General features: G+C 48.2%; 4 protein-coding genes across 4 annotated transcripts in view; 2 read left to right on the top strand and 2 right to left on the bottom strand.

Annotated features, from left to right (window-relative positions):
* Positions 1–27,963, bottom strand: part of LOC144101828 (putative helicase with zinc finger domain) — a 62,588-nt gene that overhangs the window by 27,713 nt on the left and 6,912 nt on the right. Inside the window, 7 exon segments of the mRNA XM_077635047.1 lie at positions 107–329; positions 1,028–1,192; positions 3,614–3,825; positions 5,631–5,801; positions 7,343–7,525; positions 9,594–9,729; positions 11,284–11,473. Of these exon segments, the coding sequence (XP_077491173.1) occupies positions 107–329; positions 1,028–1,192; positions 3,614–3,825; positions 5,631–5,801; positions 7,343–7,525; positions 9,594–9,729; positions 11,284–11,473 (1,280 nt within the window).
* On the top strand, positions 16,378–27,948 carry LOC144101826 (uncharacterized). The gene is made up of 2 exons (XM_077635045.1): positions 16,378–18,086; positions 25,773–27,948. Exon 1 carries the CDS (start codon positions 16,378–16,380, stop codon positions 17,989–17,991), a length of 1,614 nt encoding a protein of 537 aa, XP_077491171.1. The 3' UTR covers positions 17,992–18,086; positions 25,773–27,948.
* Positions 20,215–27,948, top strand: LOC144101825 (uncharacterized). Its single transcript, XM_077635044.1, has 2 exons — positions 20,215–21,543; positions 22,373–27,948. The coding sequence occupies exons 1-2, from the start codon at positions 21,457–21,459 to the stop codon at positions 25,829–25,831; spliced, it is 3,546 nt and encodes a 1,181-aa protein (XP_077491170.1). The 5' UTR covers positions 20,215–21,456; the 3' UTR covers positions 25,832–27,948.
* LOC144101528 (phospholipid phosphatase 3-like) lies at positions 21,552–22,459 on the bottom strand (the record flags this gene model as incomplete). The annotated part of the gene is made up of 1 exon (XM_077634697.1): positions 21,552–22,459. A coding segment is annotated over exon 1 (792 nt), but the record flags the coding sequence as incomplete, so codon positions are not given.

Raw genomic sequence — 27,963 nt, 5'->3', positions numbered from 1 at the left:
TACCCTAGAGTGAGCCAAATTTATTGCAGTGTGCTACACTAGAAGTGAAACTGCTTCACCCACGTGTCAACATTAAAAATTCGACCTCAAAAAGCGTACTACTGACCCTGGGTTTCTTGTTACCACCCAGATCCGCCACCAGAGGTGCGAGCCAGACCAGCCGACAGTTCTGCAGCACCAGTCGGCCGACAGGTGTGTCCTCGGTGATCTCCGCCTGGAGGCGCAGGAGCGCAAACAGTTCGCCCCCCTGAGCGTAGTGGGCCTCCGTGGAGTTGTTCGTCATCTTCGACAGGCTATCCGTTACTGCAAGCGACACTCGGATGTTGTACCTGGGCAATGACACAATTTCACACCCCTATGAGTCAAAAACGAGCAGCTGCATCACTGAGCACACAACACTCACAGAGCCACGTCCAATTTACAAGCAAGGGCGGAGATTACCCATGAGTGACGGTGTCGTTCATGATGGGTGTGATGCATCGCACCACAAAAGCATGCAGGAGACTCGTAAGATTTTGGAGCAGCTCTGCTTCGATGCTCTCGACAGTATGCACACAATAAAACATTGACAGAAACACGAAAAACAGTCACTGCCGCACTGTTTTCATTTCAATCAAGCAACCATCGCTCAGTCTTTCAACAAATAAATTTACTGTTATGCAAGCAGTTCCTGACAGTCCTTTTAGGGTCATTCGAAAATTCAAACTTTTTTTCCAGTCCCTCAGGAGTTTGAAGTAACGAGCTTTTACTGTACTAGCTTTGATTCCCAAGTCTTTCATTACTACGATATTTCAATATAACGAACAGCGATATACGGCGGCTTCAATATAACGAACGATTATTGGTGGTCCTGCGAAATTCGTTGTATCGTGATTTCACTGTGATCAAAACTGTTCAACACTATGCAACAAAATTCAATTTGATTCCCAACCAACTTTTATTATTCATATTCACTTCGCAACCAAAAATTTTATATTTGCACGCCTCTAGTAAAAAGCTCGCAGAAGTTGCAGTCATGCTAACTCACTGGGCAATGATGTCCGCACGTGCCATTTCTTCGATGTAGAGAAGCTCGTGCATGCGTGCCCGGTAGTTGTAGCGTGTGAGTGCGTCGCCAATGGCCGCCTGCGTGAGCTGGAATGTCTCCGGCTCAGGAATAGGGTACAGCTGCAACAGGCTCTGAGCCTTGGCACTGCGACAAAAGCAACCACGCAGCTGCACTTCAAAGAGACGGGCAGGGATGACTTCCCAGTTAAGAGTAGTTTCAACAAATAAAAATAAATTCATGTAAAACAAAGAGGTGCCCTTGCAAGCACCTCCACTGTATATCTCCAGCAAAAATGACTTGTCCAGTAGGAAACAGGTGCAATGACCTTTCCACAAGAGGATATGTTGTTGTTGTTAGCCTATCAAAAGATGGCACATACCCACACTGGGGGATCGGCCATGTGGTTTATGACAACTGCTCAGGAATCAAGCTCTGTAGTGTGAAGATGCACATGCAAGGTTCTTTCTTCACGAACAATGTTATTTAGCATGAAAAACACACACAAGAAAAAACTACACTTCAATGGGCTATCCGAGACAACTTGAACAAAAAAATACAGTGGCCAACCAAGCTTCCAAACTCCAATATAATTCAAACTTGTACGATAAATTGGGCTTTATTGAGGCACCGTCACACACCTCATAAAAACATGAACATTTCGAAACTGAAATTTTGGACTCGGTGCGGCCAACAGTTCGATTTCCCATAATAAAAGGGGCAAAAGCAAGGCTGTGCGGAGTCCAAAACCTCTAGTTTACTACCAAATTTAGACAAGGGTGGGCATCACTGCCACAGCCAGCTGCCATATTGAACAGTTGCCTCATTTTTTTTTTTTATGCTGTTCCGAAGTTTTATTGCTAAAATCAACCAGAAAAAACTGCTTCCTGAACCACGGCAGCTCTGCATTGCGGGGAAATGCATGAACAATAGGGGCTATCCTCCGTTATGGCTTACTGCCAATATATTCACCTTGCAGGTGAACATTTCTTCACGACTGTTTTATCTATTTTGACCCCATTTGTTTTTTTGCACTCCTAGGATAATATTGCAGGTCAAGAAAATCTTTGTTTTTAAAATTTGTGAATTTTAAATTTCTTGTATGAAATTTTCTGCTCACTCGGGATAAGTCAACGGACACTGTCTCGCAAAAATTCAAAACCGAAATTTGTGCTTCGCGAATAAAAAATTTTTAAGAATGTCTTGACCTGTAGCATGCTGAGAGGGAATGCAATGAATGGTGAGCCAGACTTCTGCCATACTTTCTTAACTCTGCAGCCTTTTGACAAGACTCAGAGGAAAAATATATATCGGAAAGCAATTTTCTGGAGACATAACAGTGATATTTTGTGAGAGCAATCCCAAAATCATTTCTGATAAGAAAAAAAAATTTCATGAAAATACATTAGGAAATCAAAACATTTTTGCTGAAAGCCACGTCCCCCTTAACATACTTGAAACAAAGTGCTCTTCGGCGGTTTATTTCAGCAAGAAGAGTGAAAAGATTACACAGTATAAGCTCGAGGATATGAATCTATGGAGTCACAAAAAACATCGTATCATGCAAAGCTAACAAAATCCGTATGCAGTAGCAGCAGAAATACATTTACGCAGATCAGTTTATGGCTGATGGGATTTATTTATGCTCACGCAGCACCACTTACTGCTCAGGGTGGCACTCACGACATAGGCGACGTGCAGGCTAGAAGGTGTGGTCACAGCTTGTGCATTCGTATAATCCACAGTGGCAAAGGTGAGTGTTCAGAAGACCTAAAATGCTCTCCAGTCAAGAAATTTAGCAAATTCTTATCAACTGAATTCATATCAAGTACTGCTTATAACAGGTATAAGGGAATTCTTAATCTCACTGCCACAGCCTGAAAATAAGGTGGAGAGGGCCCGACATGAATGCTTTCTCTGATTTGTGTCACTTATTATTCTGACACAGATTCCAGAACCCTTTGCTAATTCATATGCCGCCTACTCCATGGCGCTGCTATAACGTGCACAGCTGCCTCAGTAAAGACTTGCACGTCACACAAATCATCTGTGGACATAGACGTCACTCATTGCTTGAATACAGTGTCATAAGGAGGCTGTCTAAATGCAATAAAACAAGTTAATGAAAACGTTCCTCGCTCCTTGCGCTCCCTAGGGGGTGCTAACCTACAACCGTTCTTTTCATTATTATCGATGATTCCATGAAGGAAAAAAAACATGCAGCTCAATGCTGACAGGAAGGACAGTTACATGTTAGCACTTGTGCCTCTACCGCCTTCATCTTACCCCATATTAATATTCACATTCTCAAACTGTCTTTGGCCAGCAGGTGGTGACAGAAGCTTCGAGTATAGCATACAATGTCATTTACAACAGACAAATCTCTCCTCATAAGCTACTCCTTAAAAAAAAATTTTTCAATGAAAACACCGACAATGCTTTCCCCGCAGTAGGCATGCAAGGTTCAATACACAGATCTGTGTAGAAAGCCTCTTGTGTCTTTTCCATTAACGCAGACCACCTGCAATGGGAGAAGTTGGCCAACTTTCAAGGAGGGGGCACACATACCTCCCGCGCTCTGTGTAAGGCACCAGGTCAACCGTGGCTGCGCTCCAGCGAGCCTTGCCAGTCAGGAAAAGGCGGCGGGTGCGCTCAATGCTGGTCAGCATGTCCAGCGACACCACATCGATGCTGAAGTTGCGGATCAGGACAGGGTAACCGCCAAAGTCAAAGGCCAGTGTTTGAACAAAGGTGGTGTACATGGACGCCTGGAAGCCCACCTGAACCAACACCAATGGAGGCAAAAAATGGGGGCAATGCGAATATGGCATAACACCAAAATGTCCCATGATGTGCAACACCAACTGATCTTTCTGCAAACCCAGCGAACAGCACAGCTGCAAAGAATGCAGGTGTACGCAACTGCAATGCTCACAGTCAAACTACAATGCAACAAGGACAGTGAGTCTGATACAAGAACGGCGCTTTTTCCAATTAAGTTTCGTTTTCGCTATGTGAGCCATGTGCACTCCAGCCGAATGAAGGTCATTGGAAACAAGAAAGATCACGATGTGAGAAAACCCAAATTTTGATTGTGAAGCGAATACGAATAATAAAAATTGGTAGCAAATTGAACTGAATATATTTGAATACAGCAGACTCCCGTGAAGATGAACTTGGTCAAGATGAATTATGGGATAAGAGGAACAATGCCAGACCACTCAGTTGGTTTCCCATAGGATTCAGTGTAAAAAAAAATTGCTGACGATCACGCTTCTCGGTAACACAATTTTTGAGCGCGGCTGCTGCGGTACTTCAACCATGGGCAACTAAAGACAGACCACACAGTGCTGAACAGAGGCAGACATGGGTTTAGGCTTCGGCAGCACACACAGCAATGCACCGCTGTAGAGCTTATAGCTGAGCCTCTCCACAGGGAATCCTCGCTGGAAACATTTGCAAATGACATTACAGCTTTAGTCAAGTGACGACGACGCAAGCAAGGATGTGAACTCAGGCTATTGTCGTTTGTCGGAAATGGCATTAAAAATGCTGCCTGACAGGGGCCTATTTCAGTTCCTTAGAATTTAGTGGGTTCTGTAGAGCAATCCAGTACCTTATTCCCTGTCTTCCCTCTTCTCCAGATTCCTTAAATTTGCAAAGATTGGTGATCCATCGCATGCGCAGCTGTTCACATAACACACCATATCACACGCGATTTGCTCTCACGCTACACCATTTAATACAGAACGTCACATATCAATGTTTGAGTAAAAACAGCCGCAAACGTGAGAAGGATGATTCTGCACATGCTAATTAAAATGGCACAGCAAAAGGCCACTTGCAAGGGCCGGCACAGCTACCCTTCAACATTATAATTTTGACACTGAGTCCATTCAGACAGATTGGGGGGGAAATGTGTACGATTTGCATAGCGCTGCGAGAAAACCAAGCACGAAATCGCTGGAAGTGGGGGGTGGCGCCAAGAAAGGCAGTAGGCGCCGCAGCTCACATCAGGCTGCGTTCCCACCCTGACCCCTCGAGGGGAATCGAACCACCCAAAGATCCACTTTTTCCTATGCAACCAATAAGCGTAAATGAGCAGCGACGACGCAAAAATGAAACAAAAAGCTGTGTCGAATGAGAACAAGATGGCAGCAATCACTAGCGGAGAATGACCACTGCTTGTCATGACAAAAGTACAGTTAGAGTCAAAATCTGCCCAGAGCAAGCGTGGATCTACATTTTCTACCCATATTACATTTGAAATATTGCCTCTAGAGAATAGAAAATCTACAAACTAGCAGAAGAACAGCTGTCGATTTCAAAAATTCTATTCCTGTGAACAAGATTTCTTTTCGAGATTTTCTCGCCCCGAAAAGCCATCTCCGCCCTTAAAGGAATTGACTGTATAGTTTCAAATCGGTAGTTTACATTAAAAACTAACATTTTTCATGAAACACGGCACGAGAAGAACCAGACGTACAGCTTACAAATTTTCCTTGACTAGTTACCAGCATAAGTCATTATACACATAAGAATGCATGGCACCTGCTCCAATCTATCCCAGCCGCCGCTCACTCACCTCGATGAGGTAGGTCAGGACAGCCTCACTGTTGGCAGGGGGGTTGGAGCTGTTCACCCACTCCTGGCAGCCCTCTGGCAACATGAACTTGAAGTGGGACCTCACCACCCGCCTCAACTCAAAGTGGGCCCGGAAGGCATCGTGGAGCAAGACCACGCGCTGCAGTGGGGTCTGCACCCAAGAGGAGAAGACGCACCGTAACGAAACCGTTCTCAAAATTCCAACAACAGCAAAGGAATTAACTTTATTCAGAATGACTTCTTAATGAGGGGCAGCATGGGTCGCTCTGGACATCTTTTGTTTAGTGCAGGGCACTCACGGAGACAGCTGCCGCACAGGCTCGTTATATAAAGGCGAGCTCGTCCTCCAGGGCTGTGCTAGTCAAGGCCGCCTCCGACTTCTCTAATGTGGGACTTCAGTGTGAAGGCACTGCCGGGTAACGGCAGGAATAACGTAGCCCTACCCGCGCAATGTGGACATCTATCCTCATAAGTGGCGGGATGAATTTTGCCGAGAATGGATAGGCACAGAAAAATATCTGTCCAAAGCTGGTGCCAGCGTGTCGCCTCTTCTTTGCTGAGCTTAGGATGAGGCAGGGGGTGTCGTTTTCTACTGTCCCTTATGTGCTCCAGTATAACGCCGTACTGCCGGGCTCCGGGAGCCATGCTTCAGCCCCTGCTTGAGAGGTGTGGCATCCCGAAAGAGGCTGCCACAAATCTCGTGCTTTTCACTAGTGGTTTCGTCGCAGAGCCTGTAGCAGAGCCTCTGTTTAACGCCAATGCTCAGCACTTCAAACACTAAATTGCGGCTCCTTAAACATTAATGCTTTCCCTAACGTGGGAAAAATGCGGGTACGTAAGTGGGTACAGATTTAAAACTTAATGCAACATATCAAAATGAAGCCAATTTAACACACTTTTTAGCAATATGAGCTTCGTTGAAGTGTCTCATGTTGTATTATTAAATTTTGCTCACAAATTCAAAATAGATAAAACAAAATTTGCAGACATACTTTTACCGAGAAACAGAAAAACCCTTAAGGAACTTGAGAATATAAAAGATGTCTGCCTATCTAAAGGCAAAGAGTTATGAAAAATCAAAGTTCTAGCTAGTACAGTTTTCTGGCTAGAAAGCCAAGTGCCAAAGCAAAGGCTGAAAAGCCAAAGCAAAGTGCTGTCACCTGATTTTCTGGGCTGGTTCCTCAGGTCTTTTTCACCTTCTGAACTAAAGTCAGAAGGTGAGGCAGCATCCTCAGAGTCGCTGCTCCCTAGATTTTACACAAAATCAACTGTGGACACAGCTGAATCACGAAATTACCCGTTTCAGGGCACATGCCACACAAACAGAGGTGGTCATCCTCAACATCTAGACTCTGCCGTTTTCACAAGCAGTTAAAAAATCGTCTCCATATAGAAAAAAGACAAACTAAAGAGAAAGCCTGACTAGTTTTCTACCTTCATGATAGATGGCACAGCATGTTCATGAATGGCGCAAAAGCGCTTGAAATTGCCGTGCACATCCATCGTTGGCAGGTTAACAATGGTCAATGGGCACGGTAGGCAGAAATTTAAGACAACTTCTAGCCCGACTTATAAACAGTGCCAGCCTGTGACGCAAAGCCACAGCTTCAAAATCATTACTGCTAACATCGAAACATGAGATCGAAAACCAGAACAGGTAAATCTAATTCACACGGCCCCATCGGTACTCACAATCGTCTGCAGCTTGAACTGCCAGAGCAGTTCGGAGTCCTTTGGGGTGACTGTGCGCTTCAGCTGTTGCTTGCACGTCAGCTTGAGGCCCTGCAGGTTCTCTGTCATCACCTTCTGCCTGGCCTCGGGGTCCATGGCCTCCGAGTAACACTGTAGCAGTCCCTCCGCATACTCCTGGTAGCCCTGCAAGATCAGGCAGCAGCCTTTTCAGGATACCTGCAGCCAGTGAAAACTAGCTAGCCCATGTGGTATGACTATACCAGTACATCGTTTGTTGCAATTAAGTGTCACAACTGATTCTGCAGGTGGAGTCAAATGGTGAGTGTTTCTGGAGACCAGTTCTTGCAGGAATCAAAATTAGAATACTGTAAAACTCTGTTACTCCGTTACTCTGTTCCTTTGTAGCAGTTGTCCTTTGTAGCATTTCATTGCTAATCTCTCACGCATAGGTGCAAGCATGCACTAAGGCTGGACGATCAGAATTGTGAGCCTTGTATAATGGCAGCTATGAATATGATGCACTAATTTCTGGTGGAGCTTGAAACATGAACCAAATAATGTCGCTTTAACATCACAGGCTAGCCACCAGCGTGAGCATTTTGACAAAGCGACAGGGCTTTGTCGAAACAAGGCGAGCACTCTCGAAAAAGCTCTCTACCAAATTCCGCTAAAAATCCCACACGGTGTACTTGCACATGCAAACATTGCAACCTTGAAAGAGATACTACCATGGGTAAGACAGGTTCAACCGAACAGTTAATGGAAAGCAGTGACACTTCACTAAGCTGTGCTACTGCTGGAGTGTTGAGGTTGGCTAGCTCAATCCAATGCAGCCAAACTTTTCCCCTTGCTGCGGTGCCTTAATCAAATGGTACACAACAAAGCTTTTTGCCATCGCTGCCTCAGTTACAACAATCGAAGGCGCAGCAGCATATTATCACAACCAGGTTCTAGCAGTTTGTCGCTAAACGCTCAATTTGAGCATTGCAATCTGCTTGCACATGGGGCACGCAAGTCGCATGGGCACAGGAATGGCGATTGGTGTGCACCAGAGAGAAAATAGTTAAAAAGACACGTGAAATGCTCCCTTCATGAAAAAAAATAAAAACACGCAGTCTGACCACAGTCTGTGAATGAGGGCGCGGAGAAGGCCGAGGTGACAGGAGGGGGGTTTAGGAGGAAGCGCTCGGTTAAGTGGTGTGGGGGCAAGATCTAATAAAGGCGTTACTTTTGAAAGGATAGAGGGGCTTGATATGCTTGTTATGCACAGCAAGAATATTGACTAACACTGTTCCCACTTCCGAGTTGTTGATCAATTCGCTCTCGCCCTACCATTAGCTTGGCGTCCTGGTTAGCTCAGTTGGTGGAGCGCCTGCTCCAATGAAGCGGTGGTCCCGGGTTCGAACCCTGGACCAGGACGAATTTTTCTTTAACTATAAAGTTTCTGAGAAAGCTGTATAGCTTTCCTTCATATCCGCATGGCTGCGCTTGGGTGGATGCCATTGAGTAATTGCTCCTAATCTCCAGAGTGTGCGCGTCGTGCCCAGATTCTGAAACTACAGAACCATCTGCAGTTCGTTTTGCTGCAAGTTAGATGAGCTGCACACGGGTGTGGAAGGCAGAGTGAAGCGTCATTTTTCGGTTTTTGACCTCCATTGGCTTCAGACTGCTGTCCTTGTGATCACACCGTTATGCCTTTACTGCTTTGCAGAAGCGAGAGGGGAGCATTGACTTACATTCGAAGTCAACTTTATTTTTGTGGTGGGGGGTGAGAGCAAAGGCTACAAATCTGGGAGGCAAAGTTAGCAAATTCCCACGAATAAATTTTTGGCCTGGGTCTCATTTTATTTTTATTTTTTTGCTGTAGTTGGCTAATTCGAAAACCCAGTTAACTAGAATATTTTTCATGGCCCCAATGACTGTGATGTAACAATTTTTTACAATATGAGCCCCAGGCACAGAGCAAAGTAGACAGGAGTAAACTCTACTGATAAGAGCACGCGACTGATGCTCATCGGGTGGAGCATCATGGCACATCTAAATGATCGCGCCACGACGTATCAGAGGTCCTGGCCGCTTTTTGCCCCCTGGCTGCGACTCGCCACTGCATTTCATTCAGTAAGAATGTTGACAGATATCGCACATAAAATTAATTGTGCCTGCGAGGTGGAAGAGGAAAAAGATGTGCAGGGAGCATGTCGGGGAGCAAAGAGCCCTAAAAAATTCTGGGGACAGAAAGAGGTCAACGAACCTCGAGGTGCTTCTCCTGAGCTTTCTTGACCCTGGCCTTGCGGAACTCAAGACGCTCCCGCCACTTGGCAAGCTCGTCGTCACTGTGCGCCTCGCAGCATTGATCCCCTAGCCGGCACTGGCCATGCACCTGGTGACTAGGTAAGTCAGATCGAAAGCGGGCTCACTGTCGTGCCACCTGTGGCTATTTGTAGCAGTAAAATGTACAGTTTCGGCAATCAGTAAGAAACAAAAGCTTTACCCAGTTCATTCATATATACATACATTTCCCTGGATATGGGCAAGAGCTCTCTACTGTTCACAGCGGGCCAGTCAAAACTTCAATATACAATGAACTGAGAATGACTTGGGAGTATAGTGTGCGTGCAGCCATTTCTGTACATCCAAAATTAGCTGGTGCGACTGCACCCTGTCCATGCGAGTGTTATTTCATGCTGGTCAGTATGAGGGGGTTCTACGTTTCATGTTTAAAGTCACCAGCTGTTTAACATTATCGCCTCGTGTTTAGTGGATTATGGCTTGAACTCCCAATTATTACAAAACAATAGACCATCATAAGCTCATGTTTGAGATGAGGTAATGACAGGCCAAAGCCCGATGACTTTTGCCTTCCTTCAACGTAACGAAAAATATTTCTCTAATACAAACAACTGTTGTGGAAGTCAAACATTTCCAACGTACTTCAGTATGCTTCCCCAGCTGGTACCTGAAATCTGCAATTGACATTCAAAAGTTAGAGTTCAGAATTTAGCCATTCACTTTGTTCCTAATAATTGCAACAGGCATTTCAATGTATCAAGTGTAAAGAACAGCTTTGACTCTCGGTCAAACTTTTTCATGATATACATATTCAATTCAAAAACTAGTATTGACCAAACTCAAAATACCTATATTGAAGCCTGATTACATATCATTGCAGAGAGACCTTTTATTTGAGGCTAAGGAATTCAGTTGCAAAACTGATCTTTTTAAAATGTATTTTATAAAAACTATTGCTGAACGGAACAGGTTGCCTGAGGAGATACTAGCACCCACATTATCCAAGAGAGCAAGAGAAATAACTTTAATTTGCACCCGTCGAAAATGACGGGGGAGAAGGCTATAGCCTAAACCCCAATTCATTCCCCTAACCGTCGTCCGGAATCCCTTGGGACTCGGCGGAAGGTCAGGGCGAGACTGATGACTTTGCGTTGTTCTTCTGCTTCGTGGTTGAGCAATAAGGTACCCCAGAATATACATTTCTATTCGGGCTGTTATAGAAAGGGCAGGTCCAGACCATGTGGACTAGATCTGCAATGCTATTACAGTGCGTACATCTAGGATTAAAGACTTCTGGATGTCATTTACTGCATAGTTGAGGGCTTGGAAACACTCCGGTTTGCAATTTCCTCCACATGATTTCCTCTTTCCTACTGAGCTGTTTAACTTAAAAATTTTGTTCCTGACTGCGGCATTTTGCTGCATACCATCATGTTATGTTTTGTCACTACTGCAACCTTATTTCCTTTCTTTCCTCATCACGAGCAGCTGTGTTACGTATGTTTCTCCGTTTCTAACCCCTCGCTGCAATGCTAGATATAATGGCAGTTGGGATATTTTGATAAACAGATCACTTCTCGCAGGCACTGTTGACAAAGGACTAGAAAATCGAAATGTTGAACTCCCGAACGAAAGACTGTCACACAACTCACTCTCGACAGATTGAGAGCTCTTCGCATGGGACACCATACGGTGGCGGGCGGTGCTTCCATGTGCGATCGCCATCCGACACCCGCAGCATCGCACGGTGCTCGGTTGAGTTGCAGTGAGAGCGGAATTCCTTCTCCTCGTCAAAGTTCTTACTGCAGAACTCGCAAGAGAAGTCCGACAACTCCATGCCGGCTGGAAGAGAGGAAAGATTCAAAATGTGCAGATTATTCACACACAAAACAAACTGGCCTGAAATGCAAAAACAAACAACATGGCCTGAAATGCAAAAAATATGCGGTGGTATAGCCTATGTAAAAATATAATCAATGGCACAGCAATCACATCACTGCTTCTTTCTCTCATCCTGTCTTTGCTCTGTTTCACTCTTTCCATTGTGCACCAACCAGCCCAAGTCAACACTTTATTGCACATGTGGTAGAAATACACCGAGGCAAAAAGAAAAAAAAGTTTCAAGAAACTGCGGCAACCTACGGGGCAGAAACGTGGAGGCTAACAAAAAGGGCTCAGCTCAAGTTAAGGACAACGTAGCAGGCCATGGAAAGAAAAATTATAGGTGTAACGTTAAGAGACCGAAAGCGAGCAGAGTGGGTGGGGGAACAAACGCAGGTTCATGACATCCTAGTCGAAATCAAGAGGGAGAACTGGGCTTAGACAGGGCATGGAGTGCGAATGGCAAGATAACCACTGGTCCTTAAGGGTAACGGTGTGGATTCCAAGAGAACGCGAACGTAGCAGGGTGCAGCAGAAAAGTTAGGTGGGCGGATGAGATTAAGACGAGACGTTTGCGGGCATACGGTGGGCGCAGCTGGCAAAGGACAGGGTTAACTGGAGAGACATGGAAGAGGCCTTTTGGAGCACACAGGCGTGTTGCTAGTCAGGAATGGAACGATGTCTATGACTATCATAGACAGATATACACAACAGCCATTGCACTGCTGCACAACAAGATGGTGCCTATAGATGATTTTGTTCATTTGTGCATGTATGAGCAGCATTATGTGGTGCGAGTAAAGGGTATAATATCAAATGGATACTTTAAATTGCATCCAGATATTATTGCATTTTTAGCTCCTCAGAAACAGGAGGCTGCGCTTAAAACTATGGAGGATAGCAAATCCTACATTGTGACCAATGCTCTGAGTAGAGTGGATAGTAGACTGTTTAGGGAGTTGTCTCACACAGAAAGATGTGATTTTGTCCATGGCACGTGCGTGCACCCGGGAATTGTCACGGAGGATAGATGCATGTACCGACTGATACGTTCGTACATTGCGAGGTGGAAGAGGGCCGTGGCTGCATATTGTGTGGATACATGCTTATTTGGCACTTATAACCAAATAAGGGATGCCATGTACATCACGATGACAGAATACATGGATTGCATAACATTAGCTAATGTGTGTAAAGCAGTACTTGATGTGCCTTACTCATCCCTGAAGTTGCCCCCTCTTGGTGTTGTAAATGCGAATGAATAAATGGCTCTGTTCACTTCACAATCAAACACGTCTTGGTGCCGATGTTCAAGCACATGTCCAATATAACTAACTGAATAAAAGACGCATGCCATTATGACAGAATGCATGGATACATTAGCTAATGTGTGTAAAGCAGGGTCTATCTTGTTGCGCATTTTGCGCTGAGTTCAAAAAAATGTAATGTGATTGCTCATAACTTAATTAGGTAAACAGTTATTAAGTAATAAAGGTCACAGGACTTCCAAGTTTTGGCCCAGAGGCCAACTCAGTGTCTAAGATGTTCTACTCTCGATACCGATTCCAAAAATGCAAGTTACAATCACGTGGATAATTAGATCTTGAGATATTAAGCATGATAGTGATGGCACGAAGAAATTTAGTAGGCAGCGGCGGGTGGCTCGCTCGCCTGGGGAATGAAAGGCTCGAGTGAGTGAAAACATTTATTGATTTCCAAAAAGATTTGTAGATTGAAAGGCCCCGTCGTCTTGTCTTCTGCTCGCTGCTGGTGAGACGGCTCTCCCATTGCTCCGCACTCGGATGTTTGTGTTTGCAGTCTGCGAGTGTTCCGCCTTTTTAGGAGCGCTCATTTACCATGATTAGTCACAGTTGGATGTATTCTGGGTTTCAGTGTCAAACATTCGACCGTTAAATAGCTTGTCTATAGCGTCAATGACTTTTTGGGTGCTTTGATGTTTTACGTAATTCTTAAAGCTTTGCTCCTGTATGGCAAACTTTTGTTGAGTTTGTTGAATTTCGTTTTTCATTTGGTTCAGTTGCTCCATTATGCGAGCCATGAAATTTTCCATTGTGCTGTCGAGGTTTTCCTCATTGTTGCATCACCGACCCCGATTGCATCGCCGCCGAAACCACAGGTGTCTACAAATGTTTCCGGGCGAGCACCTGAACGGTCGTCGTCGAAAGCCAATGATGCATCATCGGTCCCGATTGCAGCGCCGGCCCCGTTGCCGGAAAAGGCCGACGTGGCAACCGACGTCGTAAAATGCAACTCGGACTGTGTATATAAGCAGTCCGATGGCGATCCTCAACCATCGGCGATGGCTCCCCAGCCCAAGAAACAGCGCAGGAAGCGCAAGGCAGAATATGGCGAGTGGATTAGGAAACGCGCAACGAAACGTTGGCGTCCCGACACTGCAGCCAACAAGGAGCCCATGTCCAGGCATCAGCAGATGGAGATGAGGCGTTCAAAATTGGACTTGTCTGATGACAACACGTTCATACAAGAGTACAATGTTTTCATCTCCAAGATTCCCGAACTTATGCACCAGAGAGCGGATGGCCTGTTTAGAAAGTTTGAGAAGTACTGCCGCGAAGACGACTCGGGTGACTTGCCTCCACTACCGATGAACGATGCGCTTCACTTTCGAGTGATATCGGCAGCGACGAAACGGTGCGACATCAGTCTGTATCAAGTGGTGCCTCACGCTGTTTCCGGAGGAATTCCCAAAGCCGTTCAGGAAGGTATCGCTTCCATTCCCGCCTCGCTAAGAGTGACTCTGGCGCATGTAATTCTGGTGCAAGGTCTGTACGAGCAAAGTCCGTTGTACGCGGAGTGCAGTGGCTTCGAGCGTCTAGTCATGGTGTACATCAGACTGTTGGCTCGAAACGAAGGTATCGAGAATAAGATCGAAGTGCTTCAAATCCTGAACACGTACTTCGCCCGCCTGTTTGGAACGAACGACGTGCTCGACGACAGGGTGGAGAGGAAGAGCGAGTTGCGTGTGAAGGAACGAGAATGTCGCAAGCTGAACGACAAGTGCAAGAAGAATAAGGATAACAAAGACGACGACTTTGGGGGTGATTTTAGCAGTGCCAGTGCTTCTGAGGAAGAAGACGATGACGACAACTGTTATGGAGCTCGGCGTGACGATTTCAGCTACATGAACAAGAAGGAGCGTCGGCGCTTGCAGTGGATTTCTAACAAGAAGCAGCTGAAGAGACTGCAGCGACGACAGCAAGTGGCTCGAGACTTGGCCGCCCGCAACAAGCGCGAGCGAGAGGATCGAGTGCGAATGCTCGCCGACCGAGCCAAACAGAGACGCGTCAACGATCCGACGTACGTGACTCTGGACCGGGCAGTGCTTGCGCACTGTTTCGATCCCGACTCCGGCAGCGTGGTCTGTTTCACGCCGGTCGGACGCAAGGGCTCGTGTCGGCGGGTCGAACGCTCTCGCATGGCTCACTGTGCGAATCCCAACGTGGCTGACATTCACTACGTGTACCAACTGAACGGCCGGTTCGAGTTCACGTATGCTACAGTGCACGCCATGTTCAACGGGCTGTTTTCTAGCGAAGAGCACTGGCTGAACCCGCTGCTGGAGATGCTGCCAGACGAAGGGTACGTGAGTACCTTCAAGGCACTGTATCGGAAGATGTGTGTGTTTGCTGCTGATAACAGGTCTACATGCACATGTTCTGGAACTGGATGGCTCCGTCGGTGAACGCTAGCATCGAGCGAGCGAGCAAGATGATGGACCAGCAGCAGTCGGCCGTGGTTGCTCCCTCTACTACAACGGAAAAGATCATCGCCAACATGACTACCAAGCAAGTGGGTTGCACGTTTGCTGCGATTGCCGTGCACGGTGCCGACAGCTACGACGCTTGTAAAGAGACCTTGCTATCCAAGCAACACATGACGAACCCACTCGTTCGTCGCAAGCACTGGGAAGCCGTGACCAAGCAGTTTGCACCGTTGTTGAAGCGCGTGAACACGTACATATCGTACTTGTGTCATCGTATACTGAATGCTCAGGTGGAACTGCAAGACATGGCCAATTTCGGTTCCATGCTGTTGGGAGGCAACTCGGACGCGTACACACTTCCGTCGCCCGTCGGGGGCAGTGAATCGGTGGTGTACGAGCAACCGGTCGAGTCCGAGACTTGGATGTATGAGCAGTTTCGGGCTCTATTTCCGCACCAGCGCGACCTCGACTCGGTTACAGAGATCAACCCCGACATGTTCACTACAATGTTGGATGCTGAACTGCCCCTATATTCCTGGCGCGCCATCACCCATGGCGTAACACACTTTTGGATTTCTATCATAGCGTATTACATGAGCTTTCGCGCCATGTACGCTCATCAGCAAACGCAGCTCGAAAGCAGGCAACACATGAAAGACCCCATGGTAGTGGTGAAGGATTACAGGGGTGGCAGAGGAGACCAGAAAGAGTTGCAGTAACGGCGGCGGTCGACTGAAGGACGCCGCCGTGCCCAGTAAGCAACGCACGTGCGTGCTAGTGTTTTGGTGTAACGGCGACGACGAGTGTGCACTGATGTTGCTGGAGAGACTGTACTGGGCGTTGCACGTGGTGCTTCGACTGCACGCCGGACAGGGCGAGGTAAATAGGAAATACAAGAATGTGTTCGCCAACAATGTGTTTCTTCATACGTTTATGAAGAAGACGGACAAGGTGGAACTGGTGTTCTCAGACTCCAACGTCGGTTGCAAGATGGAATTTAACACTCTGCACATTCTTGTTTTGTGCGAGCTCTTCCGGCGATCGCCCACCGCTTGTCGTGTTGCCCCAGATCTGCGTGAAGCAGCGAACGCCGGGAAGACGGTGCGTGTCGTTTGTGAAGATGAGTCCTCCACACAGGATGGCCAAGACACCGCCAACTAGCCCGACTCACAAACTATTTGAAGACAGAACAAAGTCACGCCGAGTGTACAGCAACGAATATTACACTTCTCGAGAGGCTGTTCAGAATCCGCTCGTCGCAGACGGCATCGGAGACGTGGTGGTGCACGAGCAGAAATACACAGACTACATCTGTCCTCGCGCGATCGTGAACACGATTCGTCGCCGCTGCGGGGACATGATCGCCAGCGACTCGCTGAGCATGGACTTTCTGTCTGAAACGTACTTTGGAAACATCTCCTCCAAGGAGACATTGTCTACAATCAGCGTGACTAATTTGGGCATGAACATTTTGCGAGCTACTCGTTACTTTACGGGTCACATGTCTGCAAATGCCATACTGAATGCTCGAGCGCACCACAATGCAGTTTCCGCAACGATCGGTGCCCTTACTCAGACGACCGACGAAGAAGGGCGATTGACTGAATTGGTGGCCGAGAAGAGCGACGACGAACAGCGGAGAAGTGCGAAGAGGCATGCCACGAGTGTGGAACAGGTAACGGAGAGTAAAGGAGAGTCTAGCACGCCCGAGCAAGCGCGTAAAGAGAAGTCATCATCGAAGAACCACAAGTCCGATGTGACCGAGCATGCGAGTAAAGAGAAGCCGCCGGTAAGAAAACACAAGTCCAATGTGACCGAGCACGCGAGTAAAGAGAAGCATGTGGAGAAACAAGCAAGTGGAGAGAAGGCATCAGTAAAGAAATCGACCGAGCACGCAAGTAGAGAGAAGCCGTCGGTAGAGAAGTCGACCGAGCGCACAAAGAAGACTGAGCATGTAAGCAGAGAGAAGCCGTCGGTAGAGAAATCCAAGTCCGCTACGACCGAGCACGCAAGTAAAGAGAGGCCATCAGTGAAGAAATCGACTGAGCATGCGAGTAGAGAGAAGCCATCAGTAAGGAAGACTGAGCATGTAAGCAGAGAGAAGCCGTCGGTAGAGAAGTCCAAGCATACAAGTAGAGAGAAGTCGTCGGTAGAGAAGTCACCCGCGATCGCGAGTAAAGAGAAGCCATCAGTAAGGAAGACTGAACATATAAGCGGAGAGAAGCCGTCTGTACAGAAGTCCAAGTCCACTACGACCAAGCACGCAAGTAAAGAGAGGCCATCAGTGAAGAAGTCACCCGCGATCGCGAGTAAAGAGAAGCCATCAGTAAGGAAGACTGAACATATAAGCGGAGAGAAGCCGTCTGTAGAGAAGTCCAAGTCCACTACGACTGAGCACGCAAGTAAAGAGAGGCCATCAGTGAAGAAGTCGACTGGGCATGCAAGTAGAGAGAAGGTGTCGGTAGATAAGTCCGGTGTTGTTCAAGAAACAGTCGCCCCTTCCACCGAGAAATTTCGGACTAAGGAAGCTAAATCTTCAGCAAAGACTGCCGTTCCTTCTACAGAGCAAGAAGAACAGGCTCAGAAGAAAAGGAAAGAAGTAGCTGTCGTTCCTGAGAAGTCCACCGCTGTTCCTGAACGAGTCGAGAAGTCCGCCACCGTTTCCGGGCAAGTCGTTGAGAAGCCCGTCGTCGCACCACCTCCACAATTAAGAGGGCCTCCCCTACTCCGGTAACGGATGAAGAGCCTAAGAGGGCAAAGATGGACCAGCAGGTTACTGAGAAACTCGTTGAAGAATCGTCCGAGCGGCAGCGTGCTGAAGAGGACCAGGTACGGGTTCCAGAGCAAGTTGAGGAGCAAACTGAAAAGCAGGCTCCAGATGCTTCTTCCGACCGAGAAGGGCTTAAAGAAGAACAGATTCAAGAACAGATTGAACAGGACCAAGACACTTCTTCTACCCAGCAAGATCGGGAGGATCTTAAAGAAGAGCAGACTCAAGAGCAGGCCCATTCTTCTTCCCCTGAGCAAGAACCAAACGACGACGACAACAAAGAGGAAAATGTGGTCACCATTGACGCCATAGATGGTGAAGAGGATGAAGAACAAGACACCAAGACTACCGATAACACTACCGATAACAGTGTTGATAATAAATAACATTAGTCCTGCTATCTGGTCTTGGTCTTGCTATATAAGACGAGAGCGTGCGTGTGTGCGAGTGACTGCCATGGAAGAGCTCACTTGTTGCACCCCGCTCTTGGGAACGATGCCCACACCCCCGTCGCCTCGCATTGTCCACGAGCCGTACGACCCCGAGCGGCTGCGTCGAGTTAGGCGGCGCTTGACGTTTCATAGTATCGAATGCACTCCCATCGCGAATCGAGCGCGACCGGACATTGTGATGATGCGAGTAAATCGCATACCCAAAAGCGTACCAGAGTCCGTGCTGTGGCGCGTCAGACGCAGACTGCAATTTGACGAAGACTCTACAGACTCTTCCATAGAAGATACAAGACACTGCAGTAGTGATTCTCCATCGGTGGAGGCGTCGACGACTGAGTCGAATTACTGCAGTGAGCGGCATCAGATGCAGACTGACGGCGACCGTGACCAGAAAGAACAGAAGAGTAGCAGCGGCAGCTCTACAGGCTCTTCTTCCATAGAAGATAGATACAAGACACTGCAATGAACAATAAATGTATTTATTCTCCATCGGTAGAGGCGTCGTCTGCGTCTGAGTCGTACTTGCTACGGGTGAACGTCGTGCGATGTCCCCCGAGCAGCACTTGCGATTCGTAAAAGGCTCTAATGAGGGTGACTATGTTGGCGAACGCTCTAGCGTTCTCGTTTCCATTTCCATCTTTGATCACGCGAAACGTAATGCATGTGTCAATGGTGCACAATATATATACGTGCACGTCTTTCGTTGGGTCGTAATGCGATACACAAGGAAGGTTGGCGGACAATCCACTTGTCCCAACACCACTACTCGTTCCTCCGTCGGGTAAGCAGCCAGAGTAATACTGGCGCTCGTCAGCCAGTTGCTGTTGGTTCTGTTGTTGTTGCTGCTGCTGCTGCATCGTCGCCGCGGTGGTGCGGCCGAAATTTGTTAAGACAGTAAAGAAATTGCGCAGAAACGACCCCCAAGTGTGCGTGTTGCCCGTCATTGAAGCGGCAGCAGCAGCCGCAGCCGCAGCTTTCTGAGCCTTGCGCACTCGTATCCTGTTTATGGAACCCGCGTCTACCATGGCAGCTGAATTCTTAATAACGTTCACGAATTCCCGAGCGGGAACTCTATCGGTAATGCAACTGTACCAGTCGTCGTGTTCGTTGTCTGGGGTACCGTTGGGATCTCTGTAAACGATAGTGTACATAGCAACGTGCGGTTCCATATTCTTCGCGAGACGGTGGCGCTGCTGTCCGCCAGCGGCACCCATCGTGGTGCTGGAGCCAGACATTTTATTAGGCAACAGCAGCAACAGCAGCAGCAATGGGATCGCCCACCCAACGCGAGTATCGTCGCGCGTAATCTGTCGCATCGTGCAGGCTGAAAGCAGACACCTCGGGTGCATAGGTGAAGGTAATGGAAGCATTTTCTGCGTTTTCGAAACGCACGGTGCTTGTATAATCATTGACGTTGTCATTTACGTAAGTCATTTCACCATCCAAATTGTGCGAAACGAGCAACGCTCTGTCTTCCTCGTGTAACGATTGAAATAGAGCGGCGGCGCTAGGAATTGCGAATTTCGCCGGAGAATACATTACGCGATTCCACGTATCTTCTACGTCCGGCCCGGTGAGAATAGCGTCCACAAGGCCGAAAGTGAATGTCGCAGTCGCCTTTACGGCATCTATCTTTTCTTGCGTACAGACCTTGTCGACTTTCAGCGCACGTACGCCACTGTCCTTGAGCGCCGCATCGACCGCGCGTGCAGACGCGCCCCCGTCGCGGGAGCCAAGATAAGAGATCGCGTTCTCTCGGAGGAATTCCTTTACTTTCTGTATTAATTTCGTTTCCACGTTCGCGTCGTAGTTTGCCGTGCCAGCGTCTTTCGCTTTCAATTGCTTCACAAACGCGTCACACACCGCGACGGAGACGCAACCGCTTTTAGAGACCAGAAAAGCGAGTATAGGTGGTACGACTGCGTCTCGCGCTATGTTCTGCGTTTCTGCTTGCGCTTGCACATCTTTCATCTTGCATAGCGTCAAAAACAGCTTTCCAGCAGCGAATACTTCGTTTCCGTAAGCCATCTCTAACGCGTCGTAGTTGTCTAGCCACCGCGGACTGTGCACTAGCTGCGAAAGCAACGAGTCTGTGATCGAAGCGGCCACTTTCTCGACCGGACGCTTGGCCACAAACGCCTCTTTGAGCACGCGAATCGGTACGCGCGTCTCTGTGACGCAAATCGCAGCCATACATAGCGGTAGCAATGGGTCCCAGTCTGAACTGCCTCCTTTAGCGAATATGGAAGGCGAAGGCGGTTGCTGTGGTTGTGGAGGCGGTTGTGGGGGTGCCTGTATCGGGCGCGGAAACCAGTAACCCAGGCCCAATTATAATGCTTCTTGATCAAGCGTATTATGGCTCTGTGTGTTTACGATGTTCCATCCGTTCGAAGTTGCTGGAACGTGTTTATACGCGCTTTTCAACTTTGCGGGTAAGAGCGGAGGTCCGCCGTTTGGATTAATTGATGTCGTAGATTGAATAGCCACGCTCGAATCGTGAGTCGAAGTTGCTGTCGCTGCTGCTGTCGCCGCTGCTGCTGCTGCAGCTGCCCCTGCCCCTGCTGCCGTCGCGGCCGTTGCTGCAGTTGTCGCGACTGTGAGGCGGGCATTTTTTATCTCGAGTATGTGTATAAGTGTTTCTGCTGACGGTCGCACAGTACCGTAGAGTGTTCTTATCTCGAACGGGGTGCAAGATGTGTGTTCTTATCTCGACTCTTTCTTTCCTTTCATTAATATCTGGAGTATTCTGATATGATGAGACGCGTCGTGTTCTTATCTTGAAAGATGTGCGGCGTGGCATGTGTTCTTATCTCGACTCATTCTTTTCTTTCTTAGAATATCTGGAGACTAACACTGCACCGTCTAGCGGCAGCTCCGTATATATATACGAGCGCCGTGCGATTCCACATCGTCATAACTCCAAAGGAGACTTGAGACATCGGCTGCTCATTCGACTCCGGTCCCCCAAGAAGAGAAGATGGCGGCGCCGTCCTTCGCGGTCGTCGCAGGCACCCGTGCTGGCGAGGCAGACGGAAAGTGCGACACTATGCCCAAGGCTTCTGGGGTAAGTTCGTCTTTTTTCATTTCCGGTAGAACAAATGTCCAAGTCAAATAGCCTATAACTGCTCCTAATGCTAGTCCACACGCGACGTCTCCAACGTGATGCTTGTGATCAAATACGCGACTAGCTCCTATGCCCATTGCCGCGACTGCAATCGTGCTTTGTATCGCAAATATTGCCACTGTTAACGAGTGTAACGCCGCATGTCCTCGTTCTTGCAAGTAGAGAATCATGAACGCGGCGGCGTAAGCAGAAAGGGAGGAGTGTCCCGATGGAAACGATAGTCTTAAATTGCGCAGCAAGTGTCTGGAAAGTTCGGTCGTGCAGTGCAGAGACTGCGTGTATACCGTTTCATTGCCGCGTTGACACGCATCGGGTGCGCACAACGAGAGAAAGTGTGGTCTGGGTCTACCCACGCTGTACTTGATCGCGTCCGTCACAAATATAGTGACTAGTGCTCCAACTACGAAACACAACAGATAGACGTGTAACTTGCGAACTATGGAGGGTACGGATTTCTTGAAGCATAACGTGAGTTTCCCATCACACTCCTCACTCGAAGAAGCACGGTGCGATTTCCATTCTATCCAGCCCAATGTAAGGATCGGCAGTAGCATGCACGTAGCGTATAGCATCGCGCCGGTAATCGTACTGTCTTTGTAATCGAGAGAGAGTGAGCGATCATCGCACGAGATGCGCGTGTGTACGGGTCTCAGTGGCGAAAAATATATCGCGAGCACGAGAATGGTGATTATTAATGTGGGTACTGCATGCATTCCTAAGACGATCTCGTATCGAGTCATGTTTTCTCTCTGTCTTTCTTTCGTTGCAGAAATGCTACATCGTGGAAGACATGCGTATGTTTATGTACTCCTACGATTTGAAAATGACCTCCGAAAATGACTTGCCTCCACTACCGATGAGCAACGGGCTTCACTTTCGAGTGATATTGGCAGCGACGAAACGGTGCGACATCAGTCTGTATCAAGTGGTGCCTCACGCTGCTTCCGGAGGAATTCCCAAAGCCGTTCAGGAAGGTATCACTTCCATTCCCGCCTCGCTAAGAGTGACTCTGGCGCATGTAATTCTGGTGCAAGGTCTGTACGAGCAAAGTCCGTTGTACGCGGAGTGCAGTGGCTTCGAGTGTCTAGTCATGGTGTACATCAGACTGTTGGCTCGAAACGAAGGTATCGAGAATAAGATCGAAGTGCTTCAAATCCTGAACACGTACTTCGCCCGCCTGTTTGGAACGAACGACGTGCTCGACGACAGGGTGGAGAGGAAGAGCGAGTTGCGTGTGAAGGAACGAGAACGTCGCAAGCTGAACAACAAGTGCAAGAAGAATAAGGATAACAAAGACGACGACTTTGGGGGTGATTTTAGCAGTGCCAGTGCTTCTGAGGAAGAAGATGATGACAACGACTGTTATGGAGCTCGGCGTGACGATTTCAGCTACATGAACAAGAAGGAGCGTCAGCGCTTGCAGTGGATTTCTAACAAGAAGCAGCTGAAGAGACTGCAGCGACGACAGCAAGTGGCTCGAGACTTGGCCGCCCGCAACAAGCGCGAGCGAGAGGATCGAGTGCGAATGCTCGCCGACCGAGCCAAACAGAGACGCGTCAACGATCCGACGTACGTGACTCTGGACCGGGCAGTGCTTGCGCACTGTTTCGATCCCGACTCCGGCAGCGTGGTCTGTTTCACGCCGGTCGGACGCAAGGGCTCGTGTCGGCGGGTCGAATGCTCTCGCATGGCTCACTGTGCGAATCCCAACGTGGGTGACATTCACTACGTGTACCAACTGAACGGCCGGTTCGAGTTCACGTATGCTACAGTGCACGCCATGTTCAACGGGCTGTTTTCTAGCGAAGAGCACTGGCTGAACCCGCTGCTGGAGATGCTGCCAGACGAAGGGTACGTGAGTACCTTCAAGGCACTGTATCGGAAGATGTGTGTGTTAGCTGCCGATAACAGGTCTTACATGCACATGTTCTGGAACTGGATGGCTCCGTCGGTGAACGCTAGCATCGAGCGAGCGAGCAAGATGATGGACCAGCAGCAGTCGGCCGTGGTCGCTCCCTCTACTACAACGGAAAAGATCATCGCCAACATGACTACCAAGCAAGTGGGTTGCACGTTTGCTGCGATTGCCGTGCACGGTGCCGACAGCTACGACACTTGTAAAGAGACCTTGCTATCCAAGCAACACATGACGAACCCGCTCATTCGTCGCAAGCACTGGGAAGCCGTGACCAAGCAGTTTGCACCGTTGTTGAAGCGCGTGAACACGTACATATCGTACTTGTGTCATCGTATACTGAATGCTCAGGTGGAACTGCAAGACATGGCCAATTTCGGTTCCATGCTGTTGGGAGGCAACTCGGACGCGTACACACTTCCGTCGCCCGTCGGGGGCAGTGAATCGGTGGTGTACGAGCAACCGGTCGAGTCCGAGACTTGGATGTATGAGCAGTTTCGGGCTCTATTTCCGCACCAGCGCGACCTCGACTCGGTTACAGAGATCAACCCCGACATGTTCACTACAATGTTGGATGCTGAACTGCCCCTATATTCCTGGCGCGCCATCACCCACGGCGTAACACACTTTTGGATTTCTATCATAGCGTATTACATGAGCTTTCGCGCCATGTACGCTCATCAGCAAACGCAGCTCGAAAGCAGGCAACAGATGAAAGACCCCATGGTAGTGGTGAAGGATTACGGGGGTGGCAGAGGAGACCAGAAAGAGAGTTGCAGTAACGGCGGCGGTCGACTGAAGGACGCCGCCGTGCCCAGTAAGCAACGCACGTGCGTGCTAGTGTTTTGGTGTAACGGCGACGACGAGTGTGCACTGATTTTGCTGGAAAGACTGTACTGGGCGTTGCACGTGGTGCTTCGACTGCACGCCGGACAGGGCGAGGTAAATAGGAAATACAAGAATGTGTTCGCCAACAATGTGTTTCTTCATACGTTTATGGAGAAGACGGACAAGGTGGAACTGGTGTTCTCAGACTCCAACGTCGGTTGCAAGATGGAATTTAACACTCTGCACATTTTGTTTTGTGCGAGCTCTTCCGGCGATCGCCCACCGCTTGTCGTGTTGCCCCAGATCAGCGTGAAGCAGCGAACGCCGGGAAGACGGTGCGTGTCGTTTGTGAAGATGAGTCCTCCACACAGGATGGCCAAGACACCGCCAACTAGCCCGACTCACGAACTATTTGAAGACAGAACAAAGTCTCGCCGAGTGTACAGCAACGAATATTACACTTCTCGAGAGGCTGTTCAGAATCCGCTCGTCGCAGACGGCATCGGAGACGTGGTGGTGCACGAGCAGAAATACACAGACTACATCTGTCCTCGCGCGATCGTGAACACGATTCGTCGCCGCTGCGGGGACATGATCGCCAGCGACTCGCTGAGCATGGACTTTCTGTCTGAAACGTACTTCGGAAACATCTCCTCCAAAGAGACATTGTCTACAATCAGTGTGACTAATTTGGGCATGAACATTTTGCGAGCTACTCGTTACTTTACGGGTCACATGTCTGCAAATGCCATACTGAATGCTCGAGCGCACCACAATGCAGTTTCCGCAACGATCGGTGCCCTTACTCAGACGACCGACGAAGAAGGGCGATTGACTGAATTGGTGGCCGAGAAGAGCGACGACGAACAGCGGAGAAGTGCGAAGAGGCATGCCACGAGTGTGGAACAGGTAACGGAGAGTAAAGGAGAGTCTAGCACGCCCGAGCAAGCGCGTAAAGAGAAGTCATCATCGAAGAACCACAAGTCCGATGTGACCGAGCATGCGAGTAAAGAGAAGCCGCCGGTAAGAAAACACAAGTCCAATGTGACCGAGCACGCGAGTAAAGAGAAGCATGTGGAGAAACAAGCAAGTGGAGAGAAGGCATCAGTAAAGAAATCGACCGAGCACGCAAGTAGAGAGAAGCCGTCGGTAGAGAAGTCGACCGAGCGCACAAAGAAGACTGAGCATGTAAGCAGAGAGAAGCCGTCGGTAGAGAAATCCAAGTCCGCTACGACCGAGCACGCAAGTAAAGAGAGGCCATCAGTGAAGAAATCGACTGAGCATGCGAGTAGAGAGAAGCCATCAGTAAGCAAGGCTGAGCATGTAAGCAGAGAGAAGCCGTCGGTAGAGAAGTCCAAGCATACAAGTAGAGAGAAGTCGTCGGTAGAGAAGTCACCCGCGATCGCGAGTAAAGAGAAGCCATCAGCTGCATCCAGTAAGAAAAGGTTCAATTATCTGATGAGAGGTGCCCAGTATCAGCCTTGAATTCATGTGCTAGTAGTATTGCAAAGCAAGAATATCCTGCCGCAAGATATTGTCACATTAACTGTTTGCACCATTACTGCTGCTTTGCTTTTTCTTAGCTACACCAGTGTGGTGTCAAGATTTTCAGCCCACCTTCATGGAATAAATTACCTGACCTTGTGTTCTCTTAAGCAACTAGTTTGTTCGTGATTGATTCTGACCATTCAACCATTGTCCTATAATACTCAAGAGAGTACCAGGCCTGCAATATGATCCATAGCGCAGGAACAAAACAGGGGACAAACACAAGTGCTAAACTTCCACTACGGCTTTTTTCTGACAAAGAAGGTGGCTTCGCAGTTTTTCCATGGGATTTGTACCGTAAGAAGGCGCGTGAGGCAGTTGATTCAGTTTTTAATCAGCAGCAAAGCGTGTCTTTGAGAAAGGTAAAAGCACAAGCAAAAAGGTTATGTTTACAGCTTGAATTGTCTAGGCTTGCGCTTGCAGTCCAAAAGGCGGAAAAACTCGGTCTCGAGATGTTTTTTTCAGTGAAGACGCACAAGCCGGAAGCACCGTTCCGTATCCTCATATCTGAACGAGGGACGTGGCAGAAGGAGGTAGGGCTATTTCTGCAACGACATCTCAAACTTTTGAGCGTTGATGATCCTTTTCTGATTAGAAGCTCAGAACAAGTGGTTTTGTTTCTAAAAGAACTTGAAGAGCAAGATGTGGAATTTTTTTCAATATATGTGAAGGATCCATATTACTCCCTGCCACATCAGCAGCTTTTAGAATGTATCGAAGACTGCATTCATCGCTTTGGTGCTGTTGTTTTTCAGAATGAATTAGGTGTGTCTGTTGACGGGTTCTTGAGTTTATTGTCTCTGTATCTGAAGTCAACCTTTGTTAGCTGGAATCAGGAGATATTTCTGCAAAAGGATGGAGGTTGCATCGGTTCGTGCATTGCTCCAGCGCTCAGTGACCTCTACCTTGCTAGTCTAGACAGGAGACTGCAAAATAAACTGGATGTTGCTGTTGTCATTCGGACGTTTAGGTTTGTTGATGACTACCTAGTGGTCCTTCGTAAGAGCCATAGAGATGTTTCTGTAACAGCCGGAACCGCTATTTCTACCTTCTCTAAGTGTCTGCACCCTCTGAAGATCACCCATGAGCTTCCGGTTGAGGGCACTATTCGGTTTCTTGACCTAAAATTGGTTACTGGACAGCAGGTTTGTTGGAAGTATGAGCGCAGAGCTGAGAAGCCCCTATTACCCTTTTCGTCTGCGCATATGAGGCTGGCCAAGCGAGGGGTCGTGAAGACGTGCTTTTCAAATGCAGTTAGCAAGTCCTGCGCATGCTTGATGAAAAGTAGTTTTTATAAGCAGGTGGACCGCCTCCGAGCAGCAGGATTCCCAAGACACTTGTTAGTTTCGGTCGCTGAGAGCTTGCATCAGCAGGAAAATGCCAAGACTGGAACTGATGGCGAAGGGGGTAGCAAGTTAGTGGTGGTGCCATATATCCACAAGCTGTCACACTCCCTCAAGAAGGTAGCACAAAAAGTGGGAGTGAAGGTGTATATGTCTGCACCAGAAAAATTGTCCCGCATTTGCAAGGCCACCTGTCCCAACAGCAGGCTTCAGAATAGTTGCACGATTTGGCATAGAAGCCCTTTCGTGCAGTGTACTGAAGAAATAGTCTACAGTGTCCCGCTCTCATGCGGCAAGGCGTACATTGGGCAGTCAGGCAGATGCCTTAATGAGCGGTTAAGCGAGCACCATAGGGAAGTTAGGGATGGCGGTTCCAGCAATTTGGCACGGCACTGTCGTGCTCATAAATGCAAGCCTGGTTTTAAAGAATGCGAGGTGATTGGCAGAAATGCGGATAGATGAACAAGGGAAATTATCGAGGCTGCCGGAATCAAAAGAGTTGGACCTGAAAGCTGCGTCAGCAGTCCGTCATTGTCACTGACAATGAAAGATAAGGCATTTTTAGACTCGGAGCAGTATGCCAACCAGTGAAATGTATTGCATGTGATTTTTAAGCTTTGTTCACAAAGTATCTAGTCTAATCTGACTGGTATCGTTCTTTACTTCATGTATAAATTCTGTGTGCACCAAATAAAGCCGTAGTGTTGTGTTTGTGTTTGTCCCCTG

Source organism: Amblyomma americanum, chromosome 8 (genome assembly GCF_052857255.1).
Source record: "Amblyomma americanum isolate KBUSLIRL-KWMA chromosome 8, ASM5285725v1, whole genome shotgun sequence".
NCBI lineage: Eukaryota > Metazoa > Arthropoda > Arachnida > Ixodida > Ixodidae > Amblyomma > Amblyomma americanum.
This window is presented reverse-complemented; position numbering and strand designations above follow the sequence as displayed.